General features: G+C 42.1%; 1 protein-coding gene across 1 annotated transcript in view; it reads right to left on the bottom strand.

The window, feature by feature from the left end:
• Positions 1 to 9,458, bottom strand: part of Dgat2l6 (diacylglycerol O-acyltransferase 2 like 6) — an 18,581-nt gene extending 9,123 nt beyond the window's left edge. Inside the window, exon 1 of the mRNA XM_021154111.1 lies at positions 9,294 to 9,458. Within this exon, the coding sequence (XP_021009770.1) occupies positions 9,294 to 9,378 (85 nt within the window). The 5' untranslated portion in view covers positions 9,379 to 9,458. The remainder of the gene's footprint in view (positions 1 to 9,293) is intronic.
• Between the last annotated feature and the right edge of the window lie 4,432 nt (positions 9,459 to 13,890).

Here is a 13,890-nt window from a genome sequence, read left to right as displayed (position 1 = left end):
CTGCAAGGCAAAAGACACCGTCAATAAGACAAAAAGACCACCAACAGATTGGGAAAGGATCTTTACCTATCCTAAATCAGATAGGGGACTAATATCCAGATTTCTCTCTGGATCCAGTGATGCCTAGTCTAACTTGCCAGTGTATTCCAGAATTTCCTGTCTCTGCTTCCCCAGTGCTGGGATTACAGGCAGTTGACTCACTTGCCTGGCTTTTATTTGGATCCTGGGGATCCAAACTTCAATTCGCATGCCTGTGCAGCAAGTGCTTTTTACTTTAAACATTGTTTTTAGGTATTTTTGAGACTATAATACAACTGTCGACAATCCCTAAATCAGAATTATGACTTCCCTCGATTTAGTAGAACTGATTTCTACTGGTTTTAAAATCGTTCAAATGATTATACTCTGCACTTTCAGGCTACAACCTGGTCAAAGCCAGCATTATCTCTCTAAGTGAATATCACTATCTTTGAAACCAACTCCCTACTTTCACTGGGATCTAGGTGCAGCCAATACAGTGCATTTAAACCTGGTTTTGTCTCTGTGTAGCACATAACAGGAACATGCATCAAAAAAGCATGCCTGTGGCTTTCTGAACACTTATTGGCTCTCACTTCGCTATGAATATAGAAAGTTACGAGAATAAATGGCCTGGGCATGGTGGTGTATGCCTATAATTAAAGCACTGGGGAGGCAGAGCCTGCAGCAGAGGCAGAGTTTACATACAGGTTAGGATAGGGTCCATTATGAAGGAAGCTCAGCATCCTAAGTTTGGTCTAGAGGACTCTTTTGATCTCATCCCCGGCTTATTTACTGTGTTATGTTTTAGGCCCTTCAGCTTATTCTGATATTGAACTCATGACCTTTGTGCATGCTGCCTTCTTTGCCTGGCACGCTGTTTCCTTAGCTGTGTGCCTAGCTAGCTTTCATCACGTTTCAGACCTCAGGATAAATGTCTTATATTCAATAATTTGAGGGCACCTTTGACAAGTCTCCCTTCCAGTCATTTCTGAAGCCTCTCCTCGGCATTTCTGAAATGCACATTTCCTTTTCAAAAGCCATCAATACTTTCCCATTGTTGAGAAAATCACGTCTCTACAAAGTTGCCCAGCTCTGGCCTGAGTAGACCCATGTATTGCCTAGCTTTATCTTATAGCATCCATTTGCACAACTTCCTATGTCTCACAACATCCATTTGCACAACTTCCTATGTCTCATAGCATCCATCCGCACAACTTTCTATGCTGTTTGTCAATGTTGGTCAAAGTGTAGTCCACCTCCCTGACTTGCAGGAACACTGAATGATTTGAGGTGGTGGTGTATGGATGGAATGGCTTTTTTTTTTGAACATATAAAGACTAAAAATGACTTTGTGATAGTGTTATAAAGATTTCAGTTCAAACAAAGCATTTAAACTACAGACATTGTTCATTTAAGAAAAGCATTATGTTAAGTATCAGAGATATTATACACAGTGGCTATGGAACAAACAAGAAGCCGGACATCGAGGAAACAGTGGCTCGACCACCTCAGCACATTCAGATGCACTCAGCCATTCTGTTCTTTTATTTGGATTACTTTCTCCCCACCTTTCTGCCTACCCAAATCCTTCATCCTTTAAGGCTTACCTTAAAAGAGATTTCCTTGATGCTATCTTTGGTATTTCCCCAGGAAGAATTAGACATTTCTTTCTCTACACACTTGCAACACAATCCTCGTGTCCCTGTTTATTACTGTTTTATCATGTTCCCTTGTGTAATTAGTACCGCATCTGCCTGGCTCTCTCCCCATTAGACAGTCCTTAGCATATTGCCGAGTGTGGGCGACAGCTCTTGCTACATAGCGCTGCACAGTATCAAGTGGATTTCCAAAGTCTTCGAGTGGCAGGTGAAAGTTAACAGGATGAGAAAACACTGGTGACCTCATTCTCAACAAAGACATATCTTTTGTGGGCTTCTTGTGTACGTCAGGCTATAGCGACCAGCTGGTCACAGTGTGAGCCGAAACTCTTCTAGGAGAAAACATTATGCTTCATGGCAATGGCCAAAGTCTGAGTGCTGGCACTTGGCTCAGTACGTTCAGAAATTCAAGGATGTAGTTAGATTTTCCAAACAACATGGCTATACTTCTTTTGATTATTTATTGGAACTAAATCAATGGGAAGTACTACTTGCCAGAGTAGAAGTGAATAAAATAATTGAACAAGCATTGGCTGAGCCTACCTCTTAGGAAACCTCTGTGCTAAAAGCCAGGAGGTGATTATTGGGGATAGGAAGAGAAAGGTAAAGGGACGAAATATGGAAGTGGAAATAAGAACGATCTGGGATGGTGTGTGCTGAACAGTGGTTATGAAACAGTGCTGTTTGACTTCCGCTGGGCATTATCTCATTTAATCTTCTCACTGCCTTGGGAGGTAATAACCCGTTGTCTTATTATAATAATAAGCTAATAACTTATTATCCTCACCTTACAGATGAAGAACTGAAGGCTCAAAGAAGATACAAATCTTCATGCCAAGACTCGGAAAAAAAAAAAAAAAGAGAGATTGCATTTGTTGAGTCTCTAGCAAGTGTCTGACACTTTCTATGTGACAAGAGCTATTTTAAGCACCTCTCTGTGTTAACTCATATCAATATACACAGAAAGCAAAGTTCCTTCCTTCCAGAACCTCTCAGCCTTACATGGAAGATAACCTCCCAAGCTGAACTCCAGTGGGTAGAGGAACAGAGCCAGGAAGAGCTCAAGGAAGGTTCTGGAAACAGCAATGTCTAAGGTCTTTGAGTAACAGCCTAATCTCCTGAAGTGTGTGAAGGAGCTGTAGAATAAGTTGGTTCTGGGAAGACAGATCCAGAGTTGAGCCCCAATGCTAAAGGGCATAAGTCAGGAAAATGGATCAAGTGGAGGAATGGTAAGGGTCCCATTCATTTCAGGTGCCCGTGGGAACAGGAGAAACTGTAGGCAGGGAGGTGGATAAAGGGGTTCCACGAGTCATATGAGTAGGAACGGAAAGCTGAACAAGCCTATGGCTTCTCCAACCAATTTGAAGCTGCCATGGAAATCAAGTAGGATGATTCATGTCTGTCATTCCAGCACTTGGGAAGCTATGCTTTAAAATGAGCTCCTATCTCAAATTAAAACACACACACACACAAAGAAAAGAACAAAAAAGGAGGAAAAGATGCCATGGAAACTGAGAATTTTCAGCCCAATGCAGTTAATTGGATACAAGAATGCAAGGCCATAGTGTAGGATCTCTTGTCTGGGCCTGCAGGGATGTATCAACTAGGCTCAGTTTTCTAAGACTGCATTATCATTCTTCTTGAAGTTGCAATGAAATCAGAGTCTCTGTTGCCCACGTTTGAAGCACTTGCCATGCCTCTATGGATCAAATGGCAAGGCTGACATAGTAAGAGTCGGTACTGTGACTTGAAGTTATGCTGGAAAGTTCATGTATTGTAAACTAGATTGATGCAAAGGTTTTACGAGATTGTACCTTTCAGCTAGATTGACATTTTTGAAGTGGGCTCCTGATAAAGATGAGTTGCCTTCTCATGCTCCTCTCTTTCTTGCATACTCTCTCACTCTTCTGATTTCCAGCAGAGAATAACACAAGACAGACCTTTCCTGACGCTGGCACCCTGATATTGGGTGTCCCTGTCTCCAGTCCCCTAGACACAATACTATTATGCATGAGTTGCTCAGACTGTGGTATTTTGCTATAGCAACAGAAAATAAAGGCAGATGGGACAGTGGAGCTCCAAATGATGTCAGTTTCTATAATAAAAAGGAAAAAAATTAACATGGGTTGAGTATTTTCTCATCTTGCTAGTCTATAGAGCACTCATCAGTCAGGAAATATGTGCTGTTTCTATGGTGGACGGGACTTACCTGACTTGCTCGAGGTCACATAGAAAGCGGCAGTCTTCATGTACAGGTTCTTGTGGCAAGCAAGTGACAGAACTGATCTGACACCCAAGACTACGCCCAATTTTTTTTTATAGTAACAAAAACCAGAGGAAAGCAAGCACCCACACAAAAAGGATGACTAAAGGAGGGGAAAACATGGAGTTAATGGCTTCTATCGAGGAAGATGAAGTCTAGGAAGAAGATATATTTAATGTCAAGTTAGCTTCTAAGAAAAACAAAAGAGTCAGCTCTCATCCTCACGTAGCTTATTAGGTAGAAAGGTAAAAGTAACGTCCCTGAATGTAATAGGTTCTGGTTCAACACTACATACCTTAATAATTGACATTTTATAATAATATCTTTGTTTTGAGGGTCTTGCTATACAGTTCTGACTGGAACTCATAATGTAGTCCAGGCTAGACTAAAAGTCATGGCTCAACAACTGGGATTACAGGCTTGAACTACCGTGCCTAGATGCATCACAGCCTTTTGAAATGTATTCATCTGGATGCCATGTTTTTCAACGTCACTGCTCTCCAGAAAGCCATAGTGCAAAAGGAGGTTTCCTGGTTCCTTCTTTGAAAGTTAAATCAACTTCTGTAACAACAACAACAACAACAACAACAACAAAATAGAATGTTGTGAGTTTTCTAAGATATAGGAGATGCTATCCAGTTTCTTCTTCTTCTTCTTCTTCTTCTTCTTCTTCTTCTTCTTCTTCTTCTTCTTCTTCTTCTTCTTCTTCTTCTTCTTCTTCCTCCTCCTCCTCCTNTCCTCCTCCTCCTCCTCCTCCTCCTCTTCTTCTTCTTCTTCTTCTTCTTCTTCTTCTTCTTCTTCTTCTTCTTCTTCTTCTTCTTCTTCTTCTTCTTCGAGACAGGGTTTCTTTGTATAGCTCTGGCTGTCCTGGAACTCACTTTGTAGACCAGGCTGGCCTCTGAACTCAGAAATCTGCCTGCCTCTGCCTCCCAAGTGCTGGGATTAAAGGCATGTGCCACCATGCCCGGCTCCAGTATATTCTTGAAAAGTGCCTTAGGCCTTCAGAAGTGGTAGTCTAGAAAGCATCACAGAGAGGATATGGGCCAAGAAATTTTCCTAAGAAGAGGGTGTTTGTTCATTGACAGACTAGGAAGAACATTCGTTATCCAGTCAAGGAACTATACAGAAGTGAAGGGGCATTCTCTCACATCCCATGAGTAGATTGCTTGAGATACAAGCTTCATACAGGGAGATGAGCTGATGCAGGGTCAGAGATAGAAAGTAGAAACAGTCAAGGATTTCCAGGTTACTGAACTTGTACACCATCAAACTAGCTGTAGGAAACCATTATTTTTGAGCATCAAAGAGATATGATAAGTTTTTTGGTTTTTGGTTTTTTTTTTTAGCTGGGACTGGGAATCTAGTTCAGTGTGAGGCCTTGGGTTTAATCCCCAAGACTTGGGAAAAAAAGATGTTTGGGAACATGCAGCAGAATAGATTGAAGAAGGTGGAGATAGGAACTTAAAGGCCAGAACTATTTTCCATAGCTCTGAAAGATGGCAAGCCCAGAAGAGATACATAGAGAGAAAGCCTCTGAAAGAAATCTGCCTCTCAGAGTGCTGTCAGAGCTACCGTCTCCCCTAACTCATCCTTTCTTCTTACTACCTCTAGCCTACTTATCCTTCTGCTTCTTTGATCCCACTTTCCCTATTTCCTCTGGATAACATCCAGCAGCAGTTGATGTTGGCTATGATTCTGAATATCATTCAGAGAGAATCATTGAAGAAGCTCAGAGCAGGACAGGAGAAATAAGGAAAGAGAAAAAGAGGAGGGTGGGAGATTTTTCCATGCAGAACATTTCTTGTGGACCCTGCTAAGGGGATGGTGATACTAAGCCTTATAGGGTTCCCAAGTTTGGGTAAAGATACACAGTGAACTGTAATCTCACGCTGATGAACTTCCGGACTCATGACCTGAACATACCATACTAGTCTGCTTCCCTTCCCAGCCTTCTCAAACTGTTGTAAGATTTTCTTGACTTGGCACTCTAATATTCCTTTCTCATGGCTCTTTCACTTACTACAGCCCAGAAAACAGTATAGTGATTTGTGTCTTTTCCCAGCCCTAGCAGATGAAATGTGTATAGTGGTTGAATAGTTTGTTTTCACTAGTAGATAACAAATAGCCTATAACTAGCTCATTCTTATAGTCTCAACAAAGGTAGCTCGAGGTCTTGTAATGAATATTCTTTCTATAACAAAATTTGTGTTTGATGTGTTTGATGAACAGAACTGAATATATTTGACACCTCCATGGCCATTACACTCTATTGGATGACTGTTTAGGTAACAGGTAAGACCCTGAATTCTTGAAATTCTTAGCATAATTACTAAAGAACAGAAACAGAATGTTATTCAAATGGAATGATAATCAGTCTAAAACGAGTCAAGACGGAGGGCCAAGAAACTCATAAAGATATGTTCAGTGTCATTAGTCATTAGGAAAATGCAAATCAAAACCATGATGAGGTTTCATTTCACATTCATTAAAATGGTAAAAAAAAAAAAAAAACCCAGAGGCTAAGATTATTGGTGCTGATGTAGAGAAATCTGAACCCGTGTGCGCTGTTGTGAGAAATGTAAAATGGTGCAGCCACTGTGCAAATTGGGTTGGCAGGTCTTCAAATCAGTACAAAATAGGATTGTCACACAGCCCATAGCATCCCTCTCTTTGTATATCCTAAAGATTAAAAAGGAAGGTTTCAAAGAGGTTGTTAAACACTCATCCTGAAAACAGCATTATTCCTAATGGCCAAGAGGGATACGTGCTCATTAACGGATGGATGAGTACACAGCATTTCGTGTAATCATATCAGTGATATTTGACTTTAAAAGGAAGGAGCTTTTGACACACGATTCCAAATGAATACACTTGCATGACTTTATGAAATAAATAAACAAATGATCTAGTGATAAAAGTGACTATGACACAATAGTCTAAAATAGAAAAGACTCATATGGACAGAAATTAGAATGGTGATTTCCAGAGCTGGGCAGCAAGCAGAGAGAAATTTAGGAATTTAGGGTTTGATGGGTACAGAGTTTCAGTTTATGACAATGAAAAATTTTGGACATGGCTTAGAATACTATAGAATACAATGTGTTACACAGTGGCTAATGCAATGGAACTGATACTTAAAAGAAGGAATTTTGTTCTCTTTATATTTATCATAATAAAAAAAAACCTTTAACAAAGCAGACAAAAAAAAAACCTTTATTTTTATGTGTTTTCACTGGTGACACAATGGTGCCATCATGTGTCCCTAGTATTCCCATTCCACTCCTCCAACTCTTCCAGGGTAGCTCACTGGGAGTCAGTGAGCTTTAGAAAGGAGGAGGAGAAGGATGTCCCTGCTTTCTCGATCTCTTACATAAGGTGTCACCTGATAGACTCTCTATCATAGTCCTGCTGGAAGACAGTGTCTATTGAAAGGGGGAAAAATGGATAAAGAAAAGGAAAGCCTGAGAATTATCTTCTGGGAGCAAAGTAAAACTGTTGTACTGAAAAATCACTGCCAGAGTAGCCAGAACAACATGAGCACGTGTATTCAAGCCACACCAAGGAGACCTGCCAGAAAGTATCCACTTACATGCCTCTCCTCCGCATTTGATGGTGCTGGGGTTGAAGTCAGTGCTTTACACAGAGTCACAGCTACTGTCTGCATTCCTCTCTCCCTCCCTCCCTCCCTCCCTCCCTCCCTCCCTCCCTCCTTTCTTTCCTTCTTTCCTTTATTGCTGAGAAAGGGTCTCACCTTATAGATCAAGTTGGCCTGGATCTTAATAGTCACTGTGTAGTCCAGGCTGGCCTTGAACTCACAACACTCCTACCTAGGCCTCTTGAGTGATGGGTTTACAGATGTGAACTATTAGGACTGCCTAGTTTTACTTCCTTTTCTTTAAAAAGAGATTTATCTACTATTATCATTATTATTTGCATATGTATGTGATGTGTACTGTGTGAATGGGCACATGTGTCATATGCTGTGTGTAGAGTTTGGAAGACAACCTGAAGGAGTCACTCATTGCCTTCAACCATAGGCTCTGGGAATTGAAGTCAGGCTTGGTCAGTAAGAGCTTTAACTTGCTGAGAAAAATCTCACCAGGATCCACCTGCCTCTGCCTCCCAAGTGCTGCCTGTAATCTCTGCGTGGTCTTCTAAGATCTAAATGCCTTTGGCCTCTCACAACTAGGTCTTCATTTAAATTAAGTGTGTGTAAGATATCCAGTAAGGAGCCCGGTGTAGTGGCGCATGCCTTTAATCCCAGCTCTTGGGAGGCAGAGGCAGGTGGATTTCTGAGTTCGAGGTCAGCCTGGTCTACAAAGTGAGTTCCAGGACAGCCAGGGCTATACAGAGAAACCCTGTCTTGAAAAAAAAAATAACATCGTTAAGAGCATCTATCCAGTACTCAACATACAAAGGTGGGTCTCTATATTAAAGTGCAGCTATCTCATCCCTCACATCCCTCATATGATATAGTAGCATACGTGTTTCTCACTCTATTCCTTATGAAGCTAGCTTTAACAGCAGTTCTAATAACTACTGGAATTTTGAAGTCATCTTCAGCTTAGGCAAGTTTTTGAGATGACTTAACAACTCCTCGAATGAATGAAATGCAAATCTCTGCCCTGTCTGCTACTGACAAAACCTCAGGTGCTGCCATCAACATCCAAAGCTTGTCACCTACATTCATCATCAAAGGAACAGCTGCAACACAACTAGAGAGGAATGACAAGAAAGCCACATTTCTGCCCACCAAAACTGAAAGTCCCCAAGCTACCCCCTAATTCTTAGTCAACAAGCCTTGGGTTGATAACCTCTGCCCTAGCTGTGACTTTGTATCACCTAGGTCCTACACATCTTATCACCTAACATGGCACCATCTCTCCCCACTCAGTTCCTAAGCTTGCCTCTCTCTAGTTGACTTCCCAGGAAAGCCTTGGCTTCTGGCTTCATTTGGGGACCCGTTAAGCCCAACACTGATCACTGAGTCTGATGAACAATAGCTAGCTTTTCCTGAAATTCTATTATCACTCATACAGCCTGCAGATTTTAACCGAAAAAAAAATTTTTTATAACATTCTTATAGTAGGGAAATCACCTTAAATCTTTCTAGTAACACCAGTATATCAAGGAACCACCATTCTGGCCCATACTTAAACATGATTCTTTTCAGATAAATTGTAGAAAAGAACTCCTGATATTTACAGTAGAGCAGCTAGAACCTCACTCCTGGCCCTAGGCATCCAGTCCACCTCTGGAGGGATGGAGGGACCCAAGCAGCTTCTGGACCCTCACATGGGGTTGCCTGACCTCTTTCTGGATCTGTTCCCTGGTCCATGGGGTTTACTTACCTAAAAGTACATAAACTGGAATCCACTGTAAGACAGAGAGTGTTCGGAGGCCTTCCTGCAGATCTAGACTGGAGAAAATGGCCATTGCTTCACTGTTGCAAAGAGCCCAACCAGAAGCTCCAAGCCACTCAGATGGAGTGGATTGCAGACTCCTTGCTCTTATCTCTTCTCATTAGGGCTGCTTACCTGCTGAGCTTTTGTCAGGACTGACTGAACCTTTCCTCCAGTTTTCTGGCCCTGCCCCAACTTCCTACACACATAAGGTTGCATATTAGACTATCGGTGTCCTTTCTGTACATGCAGCTGTAATTTTGATGAGTCAGCAGAGGCTGTGGGTAGCTTTAGCTGTCGGGTGGTCTCTGACTAATTAGTGCAAGAGAAAAGAATGGCTTTGTTCACCTTACCTAGAAGTTCTGCAAAGCTGAATAGTACTTGCTTCAGAAATGAGAACGAGGTGCCACATTTGCTTCTGCTCCAGTGGCCACTCCAGCTCCTTCAGTGCAACAGAGTTCATGTTCAGCGTGCATATCTGGACTTCTCCAATTCCTCTTTGTGCCTCTGTTCCCAGGGCTTCTAGATCAGTAGCCAGACGCCATATGGCAAAGCAGGAAAAACACTGCTCGAAGCTCTAGCTCCACCACACTCTTCCCTCCCTGCAGTGACTATTTCCCCTTTGAAATTAATTCATTTCTCCTCTACTGTTTGAAAACTAATGTTGGAAGGCAGTATAGTGGGTCGGAACATAGACTTCAGAGCAGGACAATAGGAGTTTTGATCTAAGCCTTGACACTTGTGACTCCTCATGCTATGGTCTACCCACCTGTAAGATGGAGATAGTGAGAGTGCCTGTTTCAGGCTTATCTTGATGATTAGATGAGTGAACGAGCATCACTTGCTCAGCACAAGGCTTGGTGTATATACACAGAAATGTTTCCTGTTATTATCATTCCCATCATTCAGTTTATGGCTATGGACCACCTATTTATTTCTGGTTATGGCTCATGCTTCTGTCTACCAGCCTTTGCAAAATTCAAGATCATACCAAGGTCTAGATCTCAGAATTTATTTTTTTCCAGTTATTATCTATTGAATGATACTGTTTGCAAATTACTGTTGTTATGAACTGATAATTCAGTGGGGAAAATGACAGACATAATTTCTGACTTTAACAAGCTTAGCGTCTAACAGAAGAGATGGATTTTTTTTTTTTCCTTTTCGAGTAGGGTTTCTTTGTTAGCCTTGCCTGTCCTGGAACTCCCTCCTTGACCATGCTGGCCTTGAACTCAAAGATCTACCTGCCTTTGCCTTTTGAGTTCTGGGATTAAAGGTATGTGTCATAACTGCCTAGCTGTGATTAAAAAAAAATGTCTATATACTTAGACTTGGAAAAGATCAATATTCTGTACATAAGGCCTTGACTATTGAAGGGGAGTAAGCAGAGCTCTTCTTGCTGATTGGATAATGTGCCTCTTTAGCGTTGAGCCTTGGAAGCTTCCTACTAATCTCACGAGTGTTTTAACTGTCAACTGGAGCCCTGGCTTTTCTTACTCCCGAGCTAGCTAGGGCTCTCAAGTTGCTTTTTGGAGCTTCATGGCCACCTGGAGGGAAGACCATGTCCATTGAGGATTTTCAGGTGGAGGGGACAGAGGTTAGGGTGGGAAGCCTAACTCTTTCAGAAACAGCAGATGGGGAGGGGCCTGCAGAGGCCAGGCCATGCAAGACCAGGCCCCAGGTGAGCTCTGAGGTTCTTACTGACCAGGTCCCTGTTCCTTTCCATTTTTAGATGTGTACCTAGAAAAAGTCTTGAAGTAACCAACTGGTTGTTCAGTGTCAAAAGATCAGCCCCGAAAACATACATATGAGTAACATCATACAGATAGAGTAGGTTATATTTAGGGAATATATATATATATATATATACTTATATATATATATATATATATACTTAATATATATATGTTTTATATATATATATATATATATATATATAAAACAACTAATAATGGAAAACGAGGCCATGGATTTGAAAGACAGAGAGAGGAGAGGTATATGAGATTTGGAGGGAGGAAAGGGAGAAATGTTATAATCTCAAAAATAAAAGAAAGAAAAAGTTAAAATATGCTGGATAAAGCGATTATGGCTACACTTCCAAAGTCTTAGATTTCTCCTTGGGTAGAAGATATTAAGCAGACAGAGCTGGGTGTGTTGACACATGCATATAACTCCAAAACTTGGGAGAATCTCGAAGTCAAGATTATCCTTGACTACAGAGTGATTTTGAGGCCAGTATGGGATACATAAGATCTTGTCTCAAAAAACAAAACCAAAGGAAAAAAATCCAAACAACTAAATAGAAAAAAATTCCTACTCTTCATTTGCTTCGAGGTTTGGAAAGCCCCTCACATGGTGTCTGGCACCCAGAGCTGTTCCATGGCACTGGACTTCAGCTGTGGGGGAACAGTGGGATCTACTAGACTTTGGGGTGAAGAACATGAGCTCTTAGAGTGTGAAGACACCATAGTACAAAAATACAGCACTCTGTGGCTACGCAGGGAATAGTTGCTTCTGAAAGAAGCGTTAGGCTTAGGGGGCAGGAGAGAAGCCTGGAAGGTGGTTACAGGGAATTGCTCCTCGAATGTCTCTTTGTATCTGAGGCCACTGGGTCTAGACTGTAGTAAAGGGGGCGTAGGCGTGCTGGTTGGACAAGGGATCTGAGAGGGTCCAGGACTCCCCAGATGGGGCTTTTACCATGTGTCACTGGGTCACTTATTAGAACAGGCCAGCACACTAGCTCCCAGTGCCTGGTTTAGGCAAGGGTGAATAAGCATTCCTATTGTATGGTACCGAGTGCTTATCCAGGATCAAGAGCTTCCTGGACTAATCTGCTATGACCTGGGGCAAAAGAGAACAAGGAGTCTTTCCAGCTTATCATTGTTTTCTGTGCTTCAGGAGCTTGCTGCTCACAGATCTTCACATGACCTTTAGAGGGATTGCTACCAATGGCCATTTTTACAAAATGAAAACCTAAGCAAACAAACAGCAGCAGCAGTAGCTGCAGCACAGACTGCTCTTTACAGCCAGGTACAGACAATGAATTCCAGGCTAGCGTGGCCTAGCTAATAAGCTCCTGCTGCAAAGGAAATTAAGAGGCTACAAACAAAACAAAGGAAGAAAGACACCTCGATGGCCTATTTCAAACCTTCAAAGATGCCTCTGCCTTGGAGAGCCTGGGTCTGGTCCCCCTTTTCCACTCATTTTTGTTCTCTGGTCTCATTTCCAGCCATGCTCAGTGATTAATGCCTGAAATCTCAGCAGTCAGAAAGCTGAGGCAGGAGGATCACTGCGAGGTCTAGACCATCCTGGATGACATAAGGAGACCCTGTCATTTTTGTTTTTTAAGGGTTCATTTTCCTTCAATTTTGAAAAGTCCATACCACATATACCCTAAATCGGCCCTAAGTTAGGCCTCTCTTTGTCCACGGCAGTCTTGGACCAGCCTGGCTCAAATCCATCTTTCCAGGTTCAGTGAAAATGTTACTCCTGAGCCACTGAGCTCTCTGAGTCCCCAAGGCACAGTCTATATACTTTTGGGAGAGCCAGGTTCTAGTAGACAATAACTTTTTAGCATGTGTGCTTTGAGTAGCCAGTGCGCTTATGGGATTCAGAAGTCAAGAGGGGATTCAATGTAAAATGTCCCTTTCACTCCTACCCTGTAGTGAGTGCCCTGCCATCCTTCCGTTTTCAGTGGGACTTTATCTGGATTTAAGCAAATCAGGGCACTTGTTTGATTAACTGAATAAAATTTAAAAAGCACTAAAATCCTACAAGCAATCCAAATACTCAAACTTTGGGGCTGGCCACATAAGTGAGGCTGTGCTGACATTATGGTCAGTAGGCCAATAAAGTTCCTTCAAGGCACACTGCTGCATTATTTACTATGCTTCCAAAGAGGAGGTACAGTGAACTTCATTTGGTGGGAAAGCAGTCTCCTCAGAAATGCTCCATTAGTCTGCTAGCTATGGCAATGACTGCCCCTTTAAGGCATAGAAATTCTGAGTTTTCGTTTATGCAAAGTTGTTTGAATATGAAAAGAATGAGGCTGGATTCTTGTGAATCTTCCTGATGAAGCTGTGTGATTCAGGATAGGACTCATTCACTCCCAGATCCATTCAGCAAATGCCTGAATACTTGCTCTCTCAGTAGGGAGAAGCCAGAAACAATGCCGAGTTTTTAGGATGATCACAAGTCAGTTATGGGAGACACAAGAAGTCCTGATGGAGAAAGGGCTGAGGATGGTTGAGTTCATTTCAAGGCTGTCAAGTTTTAGTACTGTTTGCACATCAGGATGAGTGGTGTTGCACATGACAGGAGACAGGCCTGGAATTTAGGTGGAAAAGTCAGGCCACGTAACAGCCCCAAGGCAAAGATGACCTGGGGACCGAAGGCCAGGTGGAAACAGGAAGAGATAGACAAAGAAATGAGAGGGGACATTAAATAAAGCTGGCAAAGAAGTGTCAAGAATATTTCTCAATTCCTTGGAGCCAGGGCAGGGAGCCAGGGCCAGGAGCCAGGGCCTAGGGCAGCAGATGTTCAATAT

The sequence above is a fragment of the Mus caroli genome, chromosome X, assembly GCF_900094665.2.
Source record: "Mus caroli chromosome X, CAROLI_EIJ_v1.1, whole genome shotgun sequence".
Lineage (NCBI taxonomy): Eukaryota > Metazoa > Chordata > Mammalia > Rodentia > Muridae > Mus > Mus caroli.
Note: the sequence above shows the minus strand (reverse complement) of the source record. Positions and strands in the feature narration are given on the sequence as shown.